Raw genomic sequence first — 21,905 nt, forward strand, 5'->3', positions numbered from 1 at the left:
CTCTTTTTCCTGCCTCTAGCCTAGGCAAAAAGACTTATTTGCATGCTTTGCATAACTCATTGGAGAATTTATTGTGATCTGGAGTAAAATTCCTAACTTGTAATAAGGTACCCTTTATCCTGCTTTGTGCTTAATACATATATTTCACTAGAAGCCCTTTAACAGAGAGAGGGCTGTTCTAGGACATGTTTGAAACCTGAACAGGTATTTGAGACTTGTTCCATAGCTATGTATCTCGATATCTGTGAATCGTTATCTCCATGTCCAGTTTGAAATGATTTACCTAAGTCAGAATTTGTTGTGGCTTAGATAACTACCCTATTGGGCAATCAATATATAATATATATGGAGAAAAATATTTAGCAATTTATGAAGATCGGTAATATATTTCTATGTTTCCATGCGCAATCTCATCTTCACTATAAAGCTGTTCACGATCTCCTTTGCTTCCTTCATAAAGAACTCAATTTTCTAGTTATGTTGAACCCCTTTCCGTTTCTTCAGCATCCCTTTTTATGCTCTAACTCACCTCCATATCTTTGTGTATGTTGTTTCTTCTGTCTAAAATAGTCTTCAACAGCTTCTTAACTTGACTAACTCTACATGTCTAGTACACAGCTCTGACATACATGGTCTGGGAAGACAGCTTTTCCATGCCCCGCCCCCCAACTCCCTGCCACTAACCAGCCTCACATGCATATACATGTGCATGTTACAAGCTTATATGCGTATATAAATAAACCTTCCTCTGTGTCCTAATTGCCTCTTGTGCATGTATTTATCACAAAACCAACACATTCTACTGTGTTGTCTCATTCTCCACTCCCTGTTATAAGGTGAATTCCTTTTAGGTATACTGCATCTTCCAGCATTAAATCCCAGTGTTTTTCAAAGTGTTTAGTATATAAAAGCATTTCATTTAATGTTTGTTTAATGAATAAATATTAAGAGAGTAGAGAAATTAGTGTGGGTTGGAGTAGGACGATTAGGAAGCTGGGTGTTAAGCCAGATTTTGAAAGATAAGTAGTACTTGGATCAGTATTTCAGGAAGAGGAAGATTGACAAAGGCAGAGCTGGGATAGAAAGACAGGAATGAAGGAAACAGAGAAAGAATGAAGGAAGGGAAGGAGGGAGGGAGGGAGGAAGGAGAATGACATCAAAATACGTCAGGTAAGGAGTGGTAGGAGATTGAAGAGACCCAGTGTATTCTAAGAAGCCTGACTGCTGGGCTGAAGAATATAGGTCTGAATCAATAGGTAATAGGGTTCCGTAATTGGAGATTTGAAGTATCTGGCAGTGAAATAAATAGGTTGGAGGAAAACCTAGAATTATGAGTGATAGTAGTAGGACTATAAACAAAAAGGAGGGGGGGGATGAAAGTTAATAAAGAAAACAAGGATAAGTGTAATTTGTTAGTCTTCTTATTTGGAAAATAATATTAAGTATATTAATACTCAAAGAATAAAGACTTTATATTTGCAGTGGACTTATTTTCCCTGAAGCTAATTGGTTAATTTTAATTTTTGCTTCCTGAGACCCCTACCAATTCTTCTCTAACTCTGCAGACATTCAAGTACTGACTTGTTTGTATATATCACTGTATCTCCACATTGAATTTAAGAATTTCTGCCAGACCTGTATCTCTGATGAGATTTTAAAAATTAACAGGCAAACCCATATCATCTTCTTCTTTAATGTGATGTTCAGTTAATTGAAAAGTATGCACTGCAAGCATAAAGCATATCTGAATATATATTTAAAACTGGTAAAGATATCATTTTAAAAGTAAAATTGACCATTATATAAACTTTTGATTGTAAACTCAATTGATTTCTAGGGTTTTCATAGCTGTTTATACTTTTATAGAGCAAATTCTATTTGAGAATTAAATAATTTCTTCTGAATTTGAAGACAAATTTTAAAATATTATTTATAAAACATCTAAATATTTTTCAATGTATATACATATATACACATACATGTGTGCACTTAAGAATATGCATTACATGTTACCTTAATGAAACATTATGGCTCAATGAAATTAATATTAATTTATGTGCAGGGAAATACCTAGTCTTGCGGCCTTGTCTTCTCAGCCATCCAGTCCCTTGAGAAAGCAAATTTTGTTCAGACACAAAAGAAAAATGTACTATTAAAATACAATTCAGAAGTGATAAAAAGTTTAAGTACAGCAGCCAGCTTACAGCACCTCCTCTGTATACTCAGGGACATTGGGGCCACATTAATTTTTTGTATGTGTGATGTCCATCCCATGTGCAAATTAGCACTGGAAGGACCATAATCTGTCTTAAATGAGAGCTCTTTTCTCAAGAGCATATATAATACATGCCTGTGTAATTTTGTATAATTCAAAGCTCTGTGTTCTGTTTATTTTTTATCTTAAATAGGCTTAGAGAATATTTTCTTAGGAAAAATAGTTAAAAGGAGTTCCTTAATAAACATTAAAAGAAATTGTAGAGAGGTGTGAAAATTGATGAAATAACACCACATTTCCTAAGATTATTATTTTTTAAACAAATTTATGAATATAATGGCAATTTTTTTTCAATTTAACCGAGATTTTTGAAAAGGCCCCTTCTTTGTCTTAATTAAATGAGATAATATATGTGAAAATATCGGTATATGCTCAATAAATTTGTTGAATCTCAACTTTATTGTTTCAAAGTCTGAATTTCAAAATATTTTTCTTGGCAGAATATTTAATTTAGCTGTATATATTTATTTCCCAGAGCTTGCTGTTTCCCTCTAAATGTTTCTTGTATTTAAATAAGGATCTAGCTCTAATTTCTTTGACACCATGTCTCCATTGATTATATTAATTAGAATTTTCTGACGTTTGCTCCTGTTTCCTATATGTTTCCTCTAGGTTATCTTTTATGTTTAGATATATGTCTTTCTTTCATGTTGGTAGTTTCCCCAGTTGGTAATCTCTTCTTAAATTCATATTAAAAAGGAGACTCTAAAAATCGGTTTAAAAAGTTTATTTGTGTGTGCGAGTGGCTTTTTGACTGATAGACTTTGTTGCACTGTGATACGACCTTTTAGTTAAGAGATCTCCAAATATTGATATTTGAAGTTGTTTCTCTGGGCGCTCTCAGTATCTTTTGAGATGATACAATTACTCTTCTGAAATCTGTTAGTCCAGCTCCCAGGTTACTTCGAGATGAGCAAGGGAAGATTTCAATGAGTAGTCTTTGAATTGAAATTCATATATTCCATTTGGTGCCTCACTCTGGCCTTCCATGGTTCCTGCTTTCCCTGAGACCAGAGCTCTCCGGTATAAAGTTTTCTGAGAATACACTATTTTTTTTGGATACATGGACTGAGAGAGGAACTTGGGTATTTAATTATTCATGGCATAGGTTTTTCACCTGTCTTCAGCCTTATTCTTCACTCTCACCCACTGCAGTAACTTCTAGACTCTTCCAGGATTCTGCAGGACTAATGGCTTCATTTCTCTTTGGCCTCTCCCTCTTCTGGAACTTAGATTTCAGTTTTTAAATTTTCTCTCTGCTTTCCACCTGCCAAAATGTTAGCATTTTCATCTTCTATTTCTTCTCTTTTGTCCTCTTTCTTGTGAGTTTACAAAGTTTTTTATTCCTTTACTTTTATTTCAGAAAGTTTTGATGAGGGATTAAACAATTCATCAGGTTACACTAAAGATACATCACAATCTTAGTTGTCCTGTGAGAGTTTAAAATTTTCATTTTTTATGTTGATCAAAATAACATTAAAAGTAATGATGATGGTGATGATGATGGTGGTGGTGATGATGATGATGGTGGTGATGATGATGGTGATGGTGATGATGATGATGATGATGATGATTATGATGGTGATGATGGTGATGATGATGATGATGATGATGATGGTAATGGTGGTGATGGTGATGATGATGATGGTGATGATGGTAATGGTGGTGGTGGTGGTGATGATGATGATGGTGATGGTGGTGGTGATGATAATGGTAATCGTGGTGGTGGTGGTGGTGATGATGGTGGTGATGATGACAATGATGGTGGTGATGGTAATCGTGGTGGTGGTGGTGGTAATGATGATGGTGATGGTGGTGATGATGATGATAATGGTAATGGTGGTGGTGATGATGATGATGGTGATGGTAATGGTGGTGGTGGTGGTAGTGATGATGATGATGATGGTGATGATGATGGTGGTGATGATGATGATGATAATGAGAGCTACAACAATAAGCTCCTTCTACTTTAGCACCCCCATTATTTATTGAACACTTACTGTTTTCAGCCTCCATGTAAAGTTTTGTATATATTAAGCTGTTCATTCTTTCCAATTTCCCTATAATTAAAATCTTTTACAGGTCAGGCAACTTGCATGAGGGAACACAGGTAGCAAGGCAAAGCTAAGATGTGAATACAGGTCTGACTAACTCAAAAGGGTCATTATCTATAACCTGTACCAAACTGTCTTTATTTTTTGGGTAAATTAAGATTTGAAGAAGCCCATTTCAATAAGAGTTACCAGTGCTGGCCATCCTTTTCATCTGGGGACTACCATCTTAAAGTTAAGGGCATTTTTACTTACATGATGTTTTGAATTATTTGGCATAATTAATTAATAAATTTATTATTTAACATTTTCTATATTTAGAAAATATTTGAGGCTCACAAAAATTCTGTGAAGTTTTAGTACCTCCACTTGCAGAATAAGAAATGAAGATTCATAGAAGTTAGTCACAGAGATAGTCAGTGGCAGAGACTGAAGCGAAAACCTGGTATTCTGATTCCAAGCCATGTATTATTTTCACTGTAATTTACTACTTCTTATTTTTTTTAATCAAATGTCTCTAGAAATAAAATTAAGACTATTACCTAAATGTTCTTTCAGGTTTTTGCCATTTTCTTCCTACCATAAAAATAAAAAGTACATCCCGACAATGCATTTATCAAGCAAGTATGGTCCTGATGCTTATGGAAGTCAACATTTCCGAGATGAAAATCCTAAGAAATGGATCTGTGACAAGGTGAGTTGATGCAACATTAAAAAGAAAGTATTGTTTCTTTTAAAAGGCTAAAAATATACACTGATTATAGCAAATATAAATATTCTCATTACAACTAACACTTTCATGGTTACAAAATTATTTATAGCTATTTTATGTGAAGATAGTGCTGCTTACTATGTCAGTAAAAGATTTAAGTTTTTCGTGGGTTTTGGTGGTTTTTTTTGATGTTGTGTTCTTGTGTTTTATGGTTCAGCTACCCTGTGATCAAATGGCATGGATCATTAGCTTTGGCAAAGCCAATTAGGGTCAGAGTCTGAATCTGTGGAATAGAGTTAAGCTAACTCTCAGGCATGGAGATCAGTGCTTTCCTGCTTTCTCTCAATCTCTGTGTGTATGTAGATAGGTAGGTAGGTAGGAAGGAAGGAAGGAAGGAAGGAAGAGAGGGAGGGAGGGAGGAAAGAAAGGAGGAAGGAAGGGAGGGAGATATATGTGATATCCTATCTATATATATATATGGTATAGAAAAGAAAAAAGCAAATATTTATTTTCTGATTCCAGAATTATAGTTGCTAGCACTTAAATAAAAATTTCTAGATTGCATAAACACTCACATGTCTTACACTATAGGAGGTAAAGAGGAAAGTTCTTACTATGTGTTTAACCTATTGTCTAGCAGTTAGAAACTCAAACTTATTCATGCTAAAATTATACAGATAAAATGAAGTAGGCAGTGATTTTCTGGAAGGGGGTTAGGGCTCTTGAGTTCCATATACTACCAGCCTATTCCTATTAATCATCTGTCAATGAGGATTTATTCATTTACACACAGTCTCCTACCAAAAGGATTTAAGGCACCTTATCAAATGGCAAATACAGCACAGGTCATATTCTAGAAATTTAAATAAGGGGAAATGACCTTAGATGAGAAGAGTGGCTGTGCACACAAAATAAAGGGGGACTATGAGTATGGTGGGAAGTGACTTAGGAATTGCAGCCTGTGGGTGGCAAAGACAGAGAGAACACAAGTTGCAGAGGCATCCTCACTATTCAAGAGGAAAAGATACATTAGACCCTTAAGGGAAACAAGATCTTTCTCTACCAAATTCTAAGAAAATTTCTTTTTTTAAGGACATTTTAAATATAGGAATGTCAAAGGGAACTCGTGCTGGGGAGTAACTTGGATTCTTTGGAAAGTGCCTTTTTCTTTTACAGCTACTAAGTCTTTTATTATTTTTTTTAAATGGTCTTCTAAAACACTAAATAGTAATTCCATGGCATAAGAAATACAAGGAGTAGTTCAATCTGGTCCACTGATTGAAAAACCTAAAAGTTGATAACAATATTATTTCATAAATATCCATGGTAAGACTATTCTAGGCATTTGTTTTTACCTAACATGCAACCATTCAGAATATAGGTTTAATATGATTTTTAAACTATTTAATTTTGTATTTTGAATGTACATAATGTGATCTACCTCTCATTTTTCTATTTGATGTAAAGTTTTGTGGGGTTTTTTTTTGCTGTTATGCCCTCACCATCCTATTTAATTCAAGGAAATTCTCATTTCTTTAAAATTTAAATGACTTACCTACCTTAGGACATCAAGCTACTTCAGAGTGAGAAAAATCCTTGTGCCAATGTTTCTTTCCTAAAATAATACGGTACTTTTTGGTTTTATGCAACAGGTTCATTCATATATTTTGACATATTCCAAGACTATGCATTTATCTAACTGAAGTAAGCAACTTGCAGAAATTCTCAGATACTCACTAAAAAAAAAATGTTTATTTTGTTCTTTTGGAGGAATCATGGTCTGCCTCTGTATACGTTTAGAAGGTACACATACTTGAAAAGTTAATGACAAATAATTGTTCTTGCAGACCCTGAAAACTAAGAGAAAAAGTGTAGGGATTCTTTATGTCTTAATAAATCATTAATCCACTTGCAGAAAACCACGCAGAAAAATATTAAATACAAATTTAAATTTCTCCCTCCCCTCCTCTCCTCATATCCTTCTTCCCCCTTCTTCTGATCTCTTAAAATAACCATATTAAATGAACAAATTATTCCTGTGTTGCCAATAGAGTCTACAAAGTATAAGGGTAGTCATTCTATTGTTTACATGAAAATATTTTATGTTTTGATTTGCTGAAAGCGATTTGGGTGAGACTTGTGCCCAATAAATAACTAAAAGCAGGCTTATTTTTCTTTATTTTATATAAAACTTTGTTTCTTGACCTTGGAGTTGTGATACCATCACTTACTCATATTAGTAGATGAAGAATAGTTTTAGTGAGTTGTTGAGTTCAAAATGTTGGAGAAGGAAAAGACTGGTGTAGTTTTATGCTTCTATTGGAAGATGGACTATTTACAAATATTTAAATGCAAATAAGATTTAGTTCAATGCAGTAGATTCACTTCAGCCAAGAAACAGCTCAATTAAATACATTTGGTTCCTGATCTCCACCCTTTCCATCATGTTTTAAGAGTGTCTGCCTGAAGAATTTTCTTTCTCTTCTGTCATCTTTAAGCATGGAGGTTATAATTTCCAGATGATTTGCTACACAACTGGGATAAAGGGTATCAGTTGAGAGAAAAATCATGTTTTCTTTCTCTAACCGCATTTACATTACATCAGTTAATAATCAAATAGTACTTAATATTTTGTATTATTTTTAATTTTATTAATATGAGGAACACTATACAAAGACGTCACAAAGCAGATTGCAAGCAAATAATATTACTTTTTCCCAAAATTATGAAAATCAATAATGAAAAATAATATATATATCACTTTTTTAAACATCTTTATTGGAGTATAATTGCTTTACAATGGTGTGTTAGTTTCTGCTGTATAACAAAGTGAATCAGCTATACGTATACATATATCCCCATAACTCCTCCCTCTTGCGTCTCCCTCCCACCTTCCCTATCCCACCCCTCTAGGTGGTCACAAAGCACTGAGCTGATCTCCCTGTGCTATGCAGCTGCTTCCCACTAGCTATTTTACATTTGGTAGTGTATATATATCCATGCCACTCTCTCACTTCGTCCCAGCTTACACTTCTCCTTCCCCATGTCCTCAAGTCCATTCTCTACGTCTGCATCTTTATTCCTGTCCTGCCCCTAGGTTCTTCAGAACCTTTTTTTTTTTAGATTCCATATGTATGTGTTAGCATATGGTATTTATTTTTCTCTTTCTGGCTTACTTCACTTTGTATGACAGTCTCTAGGTCCATCCACCTCACTACAAATAACTCAATTTCATTTCTTTTTATGGCTGAGTAATATTCCATTGTATATATGTGCCACATCTTCTTTATCCATTCATCTGTCGATGGACACTTAGGTTGCTTCCATGTCCTGGCTGTTGTAAATAGAGCTGCACTGAACACTGCGGTACATGACTCTTTTTGAATTATGGTTTTCTCAGGGTATATGCCTAGTAGTGGGATTGCTGGGTCATATGGTAATTCTATTTTTAGTTTTTTAAGGAACTTCCATACTGTTCTCCATAGTGGATGTATCAATTTACATTCCCAAAAACAGTGCAATAGGGTTCCCTTTTCTCCACACCCTCTCCAGCATTTATTGTTTGTAGATTTTTTGATGATGGCCATACTGACTGGTGTGAGGTGATACCTCACTGTAGTTTTGATTTGCATTTCTCTAATGATTAGTGATGTTGAGCATCCTTTCAAGTGTTTGTTGGCAATCTGTATATCGTCTTTGGGGAAATGTCTATTTAGGTCTTCTGCCATTTTTGGATTGGGTTGTTGGCTTTTTTGATATTGAGCTGCATGAACTGCTTATAAATTTTGGAGATTAATCCTTTGTCAGTTGCTTCATTTGCAAATATTTTCTCCCATTCTGCGGGTTGTCTTTTTGTCTTGTTTATGGTTTCCTTTGCTGTGCAAAAGCTTTTAAGTTTCATTAGGTCCCATTTGTTCTTTTCTCTTTTCGTTTCCATTTCTCTAGGAGGTGGATCAAAAAGGATCTTTCTGTGATGTATGTCATAGAGTGTTCTGCCTATGTTTTCCTCTAAGAGTTTTATAGTATCTGGCCTTACATTTAGGTCTTTAATCCATTTTGAGTTTATTTTTGTGTATGTTGTTAGGGAGTGTTCTAATTTCATTTCTTTACATGTAGCTGTCCAGTTTTCCCAGCACCACTTATTGAAGAGACTGTCTTTTCTCTTTTCTCCATTGTATAGCCTTGCCTCCTTTGTCTTACATGAGTGGACCATAGGTGCGTGGGTTTATCTCTGGGCTTTCTATCCTGTTCCATTGATCTATCTTTCTGTTTTTGTGCAAGTACCATACTATCTTGGTTACTGTAGCTTTGTAGTATAGGCTGAAGTCGGGAGCCTGATTTCTCCAGCTCCGTTTTTCTTTCTCCAGATTGCTTTGGCTGTTCGGGGTCTTTTATGTTTTCATACAAATTGTGAAATTTTTTGTTCTAGTTCTGTGAAAAATGCCATTGGTAGTTTGATAGGGATTGCATTGAATCTGTGGATTGCTTTGGGTAGTATAGTCATTTTCACAATGTTGATTCTTCCAATCCAAGAGCACATCTTTGTATCATCTTTAATTTCTTTCATCAGTGTCTTATAGTTTTCTGCATACAGGTCTTTTGTCTCCTTAGGTAGGTTTATTCCTAGATATTTTATTCTTTTTGCTGCAATGGTAAATGGGAGTGTTTCCTTTATTTCTCTTTCAGATTTTTCATCCTTAGTGTATAGAAATACAAGAGATTTCTGTGCATTAATTTTGTATCCTACTACTTTACCAAATTCATTGATTAGCTTTAGTAGTTTTCTGGTGGCATCTTTAGGATTCTCTATGTATAGTATCATGTCATCTGCAGGCAGTGACAGCTTTACTTCTTCTTTTCCAATTTGGATTCTTTTTATTTCTTTTTCTTCTGTGATTGCTGTGGCTAAAACTTTCAAAACTATGTTGAATAAGAGTGGTGAGAGTGGACAGCCTTGTCTTGTTTATGATCTTAGAGGAAATGGTTTCAGTTTTTCACCATTGAGAGTGATGTTGGCTGTCGGTTTGTCATATGTGGTCTTTATTATGTTGAGTTAAGTAACCTCTATGCCTAGTTTCTGGAGGGTTTTTATCATAAACGGTGTTGAATTTTGTCAAAAGCTTTCTCTGCATCTATTGAGATGATCATATGGTTTTTCTCCTTCAATTTGTTAATATGGTTTATCACATTGACTGATGCATATATTGAAGAATCCTTGCATTCCTGGGAGAAACCACACTTGATCATGGTGTATGATCCTTTTAATGTGCTGTTGGATTCTGTTTGCTAGTCTTTTGGTGAGGATTTTTGTGTCTGTGTTCATCAGTGATATTGGTCTGTAGTTTTATTTATTTGTGACATCTTTGGTTTTGCTATCAGGGTGATGGTGGCCTTGTAGAATGAGTTTGGGAGTGTTCCTCCCTCTGCTATATTTTCGAAGGGTTTGAGAAGGATAGGTGTTAGCTCTTCTCTAAATGTTTGATAGAATTCGCCTGTGAAACCATCTGTTCCTGGGCTTTTTTTTGTTAGAAGATTTTGAATCATAGTCTCAATTTCAGTGCTTGTGATTGGTCTGTTTATATTTTCTATTTCTTCCTGGTTCAGTCTCGGAGGGTTGTGCTTTTCTAAGAATTTGTCCATTTCTTCCAGGTTGTCCATTTTATTGGCATATAGTTGCTTGTAGTAATCTCTCATGATCCTTTGAATTTTTGCAGTGTCAGTTGTTACTTCTCCTTTTGCATTTCGAATTCTATTGATTTGAGTCTTCTCCCTTTTTTTCTTGTTGAGTCTGGCTAATGGTTTATCAATTTTGTGTATCTTCTCAAAGAACCAGCCTTTAGTTTTATTGATGTTTGCTGTCATTTCCTTCATTTCTATTTCATATCTGATCTTTATGATTTCTTTCCTTCAGCTACCTTTGGGGTTTTTTTTTGTTCTTCTTTCTCTAATTGCTTTAGGTATAAGGTTAGGTTGTTTTTTTGTTTTGTTTTGTTTTAACATCTTTATTGGAGTATAATTGCTTTACAATGGTATGTTAGCTTCAGCTTCACAACAAAATGAATCAGTTATATACATACATATATTCCCATATCTCTTCCCGCTTGCGTCTCCCTCCCTCCCACCCTCCCTATCCCACCCCTCCAGGCGGTCACAAAGCACCGAGCTGATCTCCCTGTGCTATGCGGCTGCTTCCCACTAGCTATCTACCTTACGTTTGGTAGTGTATATATGTCCATGCCTCTTTATCGCTTTGTCACCGTTTACCCTTCCCCCTCCCCATAGCCTCAAGTCCATTCTCTAGTAAGTCTGTGTCTTTATTCCTGTTTCACCCCTAGGTTTTTCATGACATTTTTTTTTTAAATTCCATATATATGTGTTAGCATACGGTATTTGTCTCTCTCTTTCTGACTTACTTCACTCTGTATGACAGACTCTAGGTCTATCCACCTCATTACAAATAGCTCAATTTCGTCTCTTTTTATGGCTGAGTAATATTCCATTGTATATATGTGCCACATTTTCTTTATCCATTCATCCGATGATGGACACTTAGGTTGTTTCCATCTCCGGGCTATTGTAAATAGAGCTGCAATGAACATTTTGGTACATGACTCTTTTTCAATTATGGTTTTCTCAGGGTATATGCCCAGTAGTGGGATTGCTGGGTCATATGGTATTTCTATTTGTAGCTTTTTAAGGAACCTCCATACTGTTCTCCACAGTGGCTGTATCAATTTACATTCCCACCAACAGTGTAAGAGGGTTCCCTTTTCTCCACACCCTCTCCAGCATTTATTGTTTCTAGATTTTTTGATGATGGCCATTCTGACTGGTGTGAGATGATATCTCATTGTAGTTTTGATTTGCATTTCTCTCATGATTAGTGATGTTGAGCATTCTTTCATGTGTTTGTTGGCACTCTGTATATCTTCTTTGGAGAAATGTCTATTTAGGTCTTCTGCCCATTTTTGGATTGGGTTGTTTGTTTTTTTGTTATTAAGCTGCATGAGTTGCTTATAAATTTTGGAGATCAATCCTTTGTCAGTTGCTTCATTTGCAAATATTTTCTCCCATTCTGAGGGTTGTCTTTTGGTCTTCTTTATGGTTTCCTTTGCTGCGCAAAAGCTTTTAAGTTTCATTAGGTCCCATTTGTTTACTCTTGTTTTTATTTCCATTTCTCTAGGAGGTGGGTCAAAAAGGACCTTGCTGTGATTTATGTCATAGAGTGTTCTGCCTATGTTTTCCTCTAAGAGTTTGATAGTTTCTGGCCTTACATTTAGGTCTTTAATCCATTTTGAGCTTATTTTTGTGTATGGTGTTAGGGAGTGATCTAATTTCATACCTTTACATGTAGCTGTCCAGTTTTCCCAGCACCACTTATTGAATAGGCTGTCCTTTCTCCACTGTACATTTCTGCCTCCTTTGTCAAAGATAAGGTGACCATATGTGCGTGGGTTTATCTCTGGGCTTTCTATCCTGTTCCATTGATCTATCTTTCTGTTTTTGTGCCAGTACCATACCGTCTTGATAACTGTAGCTTTGTAGTATAGTCTGAAGTCTGGGAGCCTGATTCCTCCAGTTCCTTCTTTCGTTCTCAAAATTGCTTTGGCTATTCGGGGTCTTTTGTGTTTCCATACAAATTGCAAAATTTTTTGTTCTAGTTCTGTGAAAAATGCCAGTGGTAGTTTGATAGGGATTGCATTGAATCTATAGATTGCTTTCGGTAGTAGAGTCATTTTCACAATGTTGATTCTTCCAATCCAAGAACATGGTATATCTCTCCATCTATTTGTATCGTCTTTAATTTCTTTCATCAGTGTCTTATAATTTTCTGCATACAGATCTTTTGTCTCCTTAGGTAGGTTTATTCCTAGATATTTTATTCTTTTCGTTGCAATGGTAAATGGGAGTGTTTTCTTGATTTCACTTTCAGATTTTTCATCATTAGTATATAGGAATGCCAGAGATTTCTGTGCATTAATTTTGTATCCTGCCACTTTACCAAATTCATTGATTAGCTCTAGTAGTTTTCTGGTAGCATCTTTAGGGTTCTCTATGTATAGGATCATGTCATCTGCAAACAGTGACAGCTTTACTTCTTCTTTTCTGATTTGGATTCCTTTTATTTTCTTTTCTTCTCTGATTGCTGTGGCTAAAACTTCCAAAACTATGTTGAATAAGAGTGGTGAGAGTGGGCACCCTTGTCTTGTTCCTGATCTTAGTGGAAATGCTTTCAGTTTTTCACCATTGAGGATGATGTTTGCTGTGGGCTTGTCGTATATGGCCTTTATTATGTTGAGGAAAGTTCCCTCTATGCCTACTTTCTGCAGGGTTTTTATCATAAATGGGTGTTGAATTTTGTCAAAAGCTTTCTCTGCATCTATTGAGATGATCATATGGTTTTTCTTCTTCAGTTTGTTAATATGGTTTATCACATTGATAGATTTGCGTATATTGAAGAATCCTTGCATTCCTGGAATAAACCCCACTTGATCATGGTGTATGATCCTTTTAATGTGCTGTTGGATTCTGTTTGCTAGTATTTTGTTGAGGATTTTTGCATCTATGTTCATCAGTGATATTGGCCTGTAGTTTTCTTTCTTTGTGACATCCTTGTCTGGTTTTGGTATCAAGGTGATGGTGGCCTCGTAGAAGGAGTTTGGGAGTGTTCCTCCCTCTGCTATATTTTGGAAGAGTTTGAGAAGGATAGGTGTTAGCTCTTCTCTAAATGTTTGATAGAATTTGCCTGTGAAGCCATCTGGTCCTGGGCTTTTCTTTGTTGGAAGATTTTTAATCACAGTTTCAATTTCAGTGCTTGTGATTGGTCTGTTCATATTTTCTATTTCTTCCTGATTCAGTCTTGGCAGGTTGTGCATTTCCAAGAATTTGCCCATTTCTTCCAGATTGTCCATTTTATTGGCATAGAGTTGCTTGTAGTAATCTCTCATGATCTCTTTTATTTCTGCAGTGTCAGTTGTTACCTCTCCTTTTTCATTTCTAATTCTATTGATTTGAGTCTTCTCCCTTTTTTTCTTGATGAGTCTGGCTAGTGGTTTATCTATTTTGTTTATCTTCTCAAAGAACCAGCTTTTAGTTTTATTGATCTTTGCTATTGTTTCCTTCATTTCTTTTTCGTTTATTTCTGATCTGATTTTTATGATTTCTTTCCTTCTGCTAGCTTTGGGGTTTTTTTGTTCTTCTTTCTCTAATTGCTTGAGGTGCAAGGTTAGGTTGTTTATTCGAGATGTTTCCTGCTTCTTAAGGTGGGCTTGTATTGCTATAAACTTCCCCCTTAGAACTGCTTTTGCTGCATCCCACAGGTTTTGGGTCATTGTGTCTCCATTGTCGTTTGTTTCTAGGTATTTTTTGATTTCCTCTTTGATTTCTTCAGTGGTCACTTCATTATTAAGTAGTGTATTGTTTAGCCTCCATGTGTTTGTATTTTTTACAGATCTTTTCCTGTAATTGATATCTAGTCTCATGGCGTTGTGGTCAGAAAAGATACTTGATACAATTTCAATTTTCTTAAATTTACCAAGGCTTGCTTTGTGACCCAAGATATGATCTATCCTGGAGAATGTTCCATGAGCACTTGAGAAAAATGTGTATTCTGTTGTTTTTGGATGGAATGTCCTATAAATATCAATTAACTCCATCTCGTTTAATGTATCATTTAAAGCTTGTGTTTCCTTATTTATTTTCATTTTGGATGATCTGTCCATTGGTGAAAGTGGGGTGTTAAAGTCCCCTACTATGAATGTGTTACTGTCAATTTCCCCTTTTATGGTTGTCAGTATTTGCCTTATGTATTGAGGTGCACCTAAGTTGGGTGCATAAATATTTACAATTGTTATATCTTCCTCTTGGATCGATCCCTTGATCATTATGTAGTGTCCTTCTTGTCTCTTCTAATAGTCTTTGTTTTAAAGTCTATTTTGTCTGATATGAGAATTGCTACTCCAGCTTTCTTTTGGTTTCCATTTGCATGAAATACCTTTTTCCATCCCCTTACTTTCAGTCTGTATGTGTCTCTAGGTCTGAAGTGGGTCTCTTGTAGACAGCAAATATATGGGTCTTGTTTTTGTATCCATTCAGCCAATCTGTGTCTTTTGGTGGGAGCATTTAGTCCATTTACATTTAAGGTAATTATCGATATGTGTGTTCCTATTCCCATTTTCTTAATTGTTTTGGGTTCATTATTGTAGGTCCTTTCCTTCTTTTGTGTTTCTTGCCTAGAGAAGTTCCTTTAGCAGTTGTTGTAGAGCTGGTTTGGTGGTGCTGAACTCTCTCAGCTTTTGCTTGTCTGTAAAGGTTTTAATTTCTCCATCAAATCTGAATGAGATCCTTGCTGGGTAAAGTAATCTTGGTTGCAGGTTTTTCTCCTTCAACACTTTCAATATGTCCTGCCACTCTCTTCTGGCTTGCAGAGTTTCTGCTGAAAGATCAGCTGTTAACCTTATGGGGATTCCCTTGTGTGTTATTTGTTGTTTTTCCCTTGCTGCTTTTAATATGTTTTCTTTGTATTTAATTTTTGACAGTTTGATTAATATGTGTCTTGGCGTATTTCTCCTTGGATTTATCCTGTATGGGACTCTCTGTGCTTCCTGGACTTGATTAACTATTTCTTTTCCCATATTAGGGAAGTTTTCAACTATAATCTCTTCAAATATTTTCTCAGTCCCTTTCTTTTTCTCTTCTTCTTCTGGAACCCCTATAATTCAAACGTTGGTGCGTTTAATGTTGTCCCAGAGGTCTCTGAGACTGTCCTCAGTTCTTTTCATTCTTTTTTCTTTTTTCTGCTCTGCAGTAGTTATTTCCACTATTTTATGTTCCAGGTCACTTATCCGTTCTTCTGCCTCAGTTATTCTGCTATTGATCCCATCTAGAGTACTTTTAATTTCATTTATTGTGTTGTTCATCGTTGCTTGTTTCATCTTTAGTTCTTCTAGGTCCTTGTTAACTGATTCTTGCAATTTGTCCATTCTATTGTCCATTCTATCTCCAAGATTTCGGATCAACCTTACTATCATTATTCTGAATTCTTTTTCAGGTAGACTACCTATTTCCTCTTCATTTGTTAGGTCTGGTGGGTTTTTATCTTGCTCCTTCATCTGCTGTGTGTTTTTCTGTTTTTTCATTTTGCTTATCTTACTGTGTTTGGGGTCTCCTTTTTTGCAGGCTGAAGGTTCGTAGTTCCTGTTGTTTTTTGTGTCTGTCCCCAGTGGCTAAGGTTGGTTCAGTGGGTTGTGTAGGCTTCCTGATGGAGGGTACTAGTGCCTGTGTTCTGGTGTATGAGGCTGGATCTTGTCTTTCTGGTGGGCAGGTCCACGTCTGGTGGTGTGTTTTGGGGTGTCTGTAGACTTACTATGATTTTGGGCAGCCTCTCTGCTAATGGGTGGGGTTGTGTTCCTGTCTTGCTAGTTGTTTGGCATAGGATGTCCAGCACTGTAGCTTGCTGGTCGTTGAGTGAAGCTGGGTGCTGGCGTTGAGATGGAGATCTCTCGGAGATTTTTGCTGTTTGATATTATGTGCAGCTGGGAGGCCTCTTGTGGACCAGTGTCCTGAAGTTGGCTCTCCCACCTCAGAGGCACAGCACTGACTCCTGGCTGCAGCACCAAGAGCCTTTCATCCACAGGGCTCCTTAATTTGGGATGATTCGTTGTCTATTCAGGTATTCCACAGATGCAGGGTATATCAAGTTGATTGTGGAGCTTTAATCCGCTGCTTCTGAGGCTGCTGGGAGAGATTTCCCTTTCTCTTCTTTGTTCTGACAGTTCCCAGGGGCTCAGCTTTGGATTTGGCCCCGCCTGTGCGTGTAGGTCGCCGGAGGGCGTCTGTTCTTTGCTCAGACAGGACGGGGTTAAAGGAGCCGCTGATTCGGAGGCTCTGGCTCACCCAGGCCGGGGGGTAGGGAGGGTCACGGAGTGCGGGGCGGGCCTGCAGCGGCAGAGGCCGGCGTGACGCTGCAGCCTGAGGGCGCCGTGCGCTCTCCCGGGGGAGCCGTCCCTGGATCCCGGGACCCTGGCAGTGGCGGGCTGCACAGGCTCCCCGGAAGGGCGTGTGGCTAGTGACCTGTGCTCGCACACAGGTCTCCTGGCGGCGGCAGCAGCGGCCTCAGCGTCCCATGTCCGTCTCTGGGCTCCGCAATCTCAGCCGCGGCTCGTGCCCGTCCCTGGAGCCCTCTCAAGCAGCGCTCTTAATCCACTCCCCTCGTGCACCAGGAAACAAAGAGGGACGTAAAAGTCTCTTGCCTCTTCGGCAGGTCCAGACCCCTCCCCGGACTCTCTCCCGGCCAGCCGCGGCGCACCAACGCCCTGCAGGCTGTGTTCACGCCGCCAACCTCAGTCCTCTCCCGGCGCTCCGACAAAAGCCGGAGCCTCAGCTCCCAGTCCCGCCCGCCCCGGCGGGCGAGCAGACAAGCCTCTCGGCTGGTGAGTGCCGGTCGGCCCGATCCTCTGCTCTGGAATCTGTCCGCTTTGCCCTCCGCACCCCCGTTGCTGCGTTCTCCTCCGCAGCTCCCAAGCTCCCCCACTCCGCCTCCCGAAGTCTCCACCCGCGAAGGGGCTTCCTAGTGTGTGGACACTTTTCCTCCTTCACAGCTCTCTCCCGCTGGTGCAGGACCCGTCCCCATCCTTTTGTCTCTGTTTAGTTTTTTCTTTTGCCCTAACCAGGTACGTGGGGGGTTCCCTGCCTTTTGGGAGGTCTGAGGTCTTCTGCCAGCGCTCAGTAGGTGCTCCGTAGGAGTTGTTCCACGCGTAGATGTACCTCTGGTGTATCTGTAGATGAGGCTACTTTGAATTTCCAAGGTTAGGTTGTTTATGTGAGATGTTTCTTGTGGTAGGATTCTATTGCTATAAACTTCCCTCTTAGAACTGCTTTTGCGGCATTCCAGAGGTTTTGGGTCGTTGTGCTTTCATTGTCATTTATTTCTAGGTATTTTTTGATTTCCTCTTTGATTTCTTCAGTGATCTCTTGGTTATTAAGTAGTGTATTGTTTAGCCTCCATGTGTTTGTATTTTTTACAGATTTTTTTCTTGTAATTGATATCTAGTCTCATAGCATTGTTGTTGGAAAAGATACTTGATACAATTTCAATTTTCTTAAATTTACCAAGGCTTGCTTTGTGACCCAAGATATGATCTATCCTGGAGAATGTTCCATGAGCACTTGAGAAGAAAGTGTATTCTGTTGTTTTTGGATGGAATATCCTATAAATATCAATTAAGTCCATTTTGTTTAATGTATCATTTAAAGCTGTGTTCCTTATTTATTTTCATTTTGGATGATCTGTCCATTGGTGAAAGTGAGGTGTTAAAGTCCCCTACTATGATTGTTTTACTGTCGATTTCCCCTTTTATGGCTGTTAGCATTTGCCTTATGTATTCAGGTTCTCCTATGTTGGGTGCATAAATATTTACACTTGTTATATCTTCTTGGATTGATCCCTTGATCATTATGTAGTGTCCTTCTTTGTCTCTTGTAATTATATATCATTTTGTGAAAGTATGGAAATCAATGATGCACTAATGTCCGTATCATATAACTTCCTCCTTTTTCTTTTATTTAATTGTAAAATGCCCCAAGTTAAATTGTTAGAATGTAGGTCTGGTCAAACTTTAAGTTCAGGTAAATACTTTGGATTTATAAATTCTTTGTTGTGCTGATCTCAATGTTTAAAATAGAAATGAAATTAAATAAGGAGACTCTATCAGTCGCCATTAATTTCATCTATCTGGCTAGGTCGAAGTTGGACAAGAAAAAATTCCGTATACGGAAAACATTCTTTTGATTGTCAAAACATTCACATATGTTCATATTTACTGAAGCAGAAATAATAGTCTGAGGCCTTTATCTGAATTAGAATGAGCTTCATGTGCATTTTAGACAACTGATTGTAATAGAACCATTTCGTGTTTTTCCTTACTTGCAAAATTCAAGCAGAGACTTTTAAGATGGTTCGTGTTGACAGAGCCTCTCCTCATCTGCCTTATTATAGGTGAATTACAACAGTAGAGCGGGCCTTCTTTGTTATTTTCACATGCATTTTGGTCCTAAACAGGATTTTATAAGCTACAAAGCATAAAAATATCTAGTACTCCATAGAATTAATTTAGAAAACCTAAGCATATTGCACAGAACATAAAGTTGACCTTTACCGTCTATGGCTTTTGGAATGGAGTGGGATGTGGAACACATCATAGATTTAATGTGGCACATCGCTGTCTGCAGAAACTTGGGTGGGACTGTGACTGCTTGCCCATGGCACCCGATGATTGAATCTGCTGTCACCAGCATCCTGATAATAATGAACATCCAGCTTAATGACCGTGATTATGATTATCATAATTGATGTGCAAGAGCAGTGTGTGGGGATCATTACAGCTGAACTGTACAGCAGAGAAACATGCCTCAGTTATGGATAATTTTACTTTTATGCATTGATTGGGATAAAATATGCCTTTCACTTTAAACAGACCAGCTTCATATAATTTTAAGAATCTTTCTGTACATGGTGATGGATGATTATGTGCCGGCTGAAAAGAGCCCCCAACAGTTGTTTGTTTTGTGTTGTTTCGTTTCATTAGTAAATGTAAACAATTAAATAATTAGGTGTAATTGAGGGAAAATATTTTGCTTATGAGGATGGCCTTCAATAATCAAATATTCAGTTTAAGTGCTTTTTCTGTCTCTCTCACAATATATCTGGGACTGAAGTTCTTCAGTTTTTCCGTCTGATTACCCTTGTATCGGTCTTCTGGAGGTCAGTAGCCTTCAGGAAAAGTATATGTTTATATAATGTTTTATTATAAAGTATTTTGCATTTGTATGTGTATACGTTTATGCATATACTCTAGTTTATTATACATTTAAGAAAATAAGACAGAGCCAAATATTGTGTTATACTATTTATTAAAAAATAATGTTTAACCTATAGAATAGTTTGGATGTGTAATGTTAAGATGTATAAATTTACATTACCTTAGGCTTTTAATCAATGTTTTGTTTCAGATAGGTTTGTTACGTTGTGTGGTAATTTTCAATTATAGTTTTAAAAACGGGTTCACAAGAGTTTCTGATTTGGATTTTAATTTGTGAATAAAAATAATATGTGCAGTGATGTATCCAAGATTTTCAATAGATCAGAACTGACCATATTAGTGTATAATTATTAACCTAAGGGCTCAATTCGCATTTGAGTCTAAAGCATTACATTTGAGTGAGGAGCGAACATAATGGAACACAGTTTTATAAGAAGCATGGTAACCTATTTTTAAAAAAACCTTTATTTTCTAACTGCAACAACGTCTGAGATTGAGAGATCTCTCCATCATATTATTAATCACTGTACAGCTCTAGAGAGACTGTGGCAACTGTTTCCTTCTGAGGTCTGTAAAATTTACATTACCCCAGGTAAGATGTTTGCCCTAGATGTGCAGCTGTACGCTGTGGTGTAGGACAGAATCTTTGTTTGACAGCTAGACGTTTTATAGCTTGCTTCTGTAATTTTCTTTCCGAAAGTTTTTAGTCCCAGCGTGATTCCTGAACTTAATTTTTTCCTTTTCTCCACTCTACTCAGATCCAAGGATGAGATGGTTATGTATGCTCAAAGTCTCCCTAATAGGGTCTTTTTCTTTTTCTAGTTCACCTACTGAAAATGTTACTTTTCAGGAGTGCTGGTTTTATACCGTGTTCTCTGGTCTAACCTCCCAGTGTACCCCAGGGCCAGATGTCTCTTTCTTGACCATGTGCCATGTTACACCCAAACGTTAGGACTCTATGGATGTGTATATACCATGGGACATGTGCTGACTACAGACCTCGCTGGGTTGCACTTTCTTGTCAATTCTTTCTTCCAAAGAATCCTCTTAATCTTTCCCCAGGTCATTTATGCATTTAAAAGATCTTAACATCTTTTGTCTAGAATTTTTAGGTGATAGGCTTCTTGAAACCTCTAGTTTGCTGAAATTAAAGTACTGACACTTTATCTCAAATATTGGAAATATTTTTGCGAGTTAACAAATTGTTAATTTTGTGGGATTATTTTAAAGGGGAATGGTTCTATTATTATTCACTTCATTTAGTTACCTTTTTATTTGCTTTGGGATTTTTGCATAGTCTTTATTGTTTTATATTAACTCTGTGCTTTCATGCACCAAACTTTTGTATATTGTGTGTATATATATATATATATATATATGTTTTCTGTTAAATATATATTGTTTTGCTTTTAAGGCTTTTTTTAAAAACTGAAGTATAATTTCTGTACAGTATTATATAAGTTAAAGTTATACAACATAGTGATTCACAATTTTTAAAGGTTATATTCCATTTATAGTTATTATAGAATATTGGCTATATTCTCTCTGTTGTACAATATAACCTTATAGCTTACTTTATACATAATGGTTTGTACATTTTAAAAATTTATCTTGATTATGTGTCAAGATGATACAGAACACCAGAATATTATTTATAAAAATAATAATAAAATGAACTCTCTCCCTGCTTGCCAGAGATAGTGATTCCTCTGATGGATCTAGACAAGGTAAATTGAAAATTTTCTGGAAAGGATTTATCATTCTAGAAGCCATTAGGAACATTTGTAATTCATGGGAAGCGGTTAAAATATCAGCATTATCAGGAAGAAATTGATTCCAACCATCGTGGATGCCTTTGAAGGCTTCAAGACTTCAGTGGAGGAAGTCACTTCAGAAAGCAAGAGAACTAGAACTAGAAGTGGAGCCTGAAGATGTAACTGAATTGCTGCCATATCATGATAAAACTTGAATGAATAAGGAATTGCTTCTAATAGATGAGCAAAGAAAGTGGTTTCTTGAGATGGGAACTACTCCTGGTGAAGATGTTA

The 21,905-nt window shown here is 36.9% G+C and overlaps 1 protein-coding gene across 1 annotated transcript in view; it reads left to right on the plus strand.

Moving 5' to 3' along the window:
- The window catches only part of SPATA17 (spermatogenesis associated 17), a 193,482-nt gene that overhangs the window by 130,087 nt on the left and 41,490 nt on the right, over positions 1-21,905 (plus strand). Inside the window, exon 9 of the mRNA XM_060142040.1 lies at positions 4,885-5,020. Coding sequence (XP_059998023.1) covers positions 4,885-5,020 — 136 coding nt within the window. The remainder of the gene's footprint in view (positions 1-4,884; positions 5,021-21,905) is intronic.

This window comes from Lagenorhynchus albirostris, chromosome 2 (genome assembly GCF_949774975.1).
Source record: "Lagenorhynchus albirostris chromosome 2, mLagAlb1.1, whole genome shotgun sequence".
Taxonomy (NCBI): domain Eukaryota; kingdom Metazoa; phylum Chordata; class Mammalia; order Artiodactyla; family Delphinidae; genus Lagenorhynchus; species Lagenorhynchus albirostris.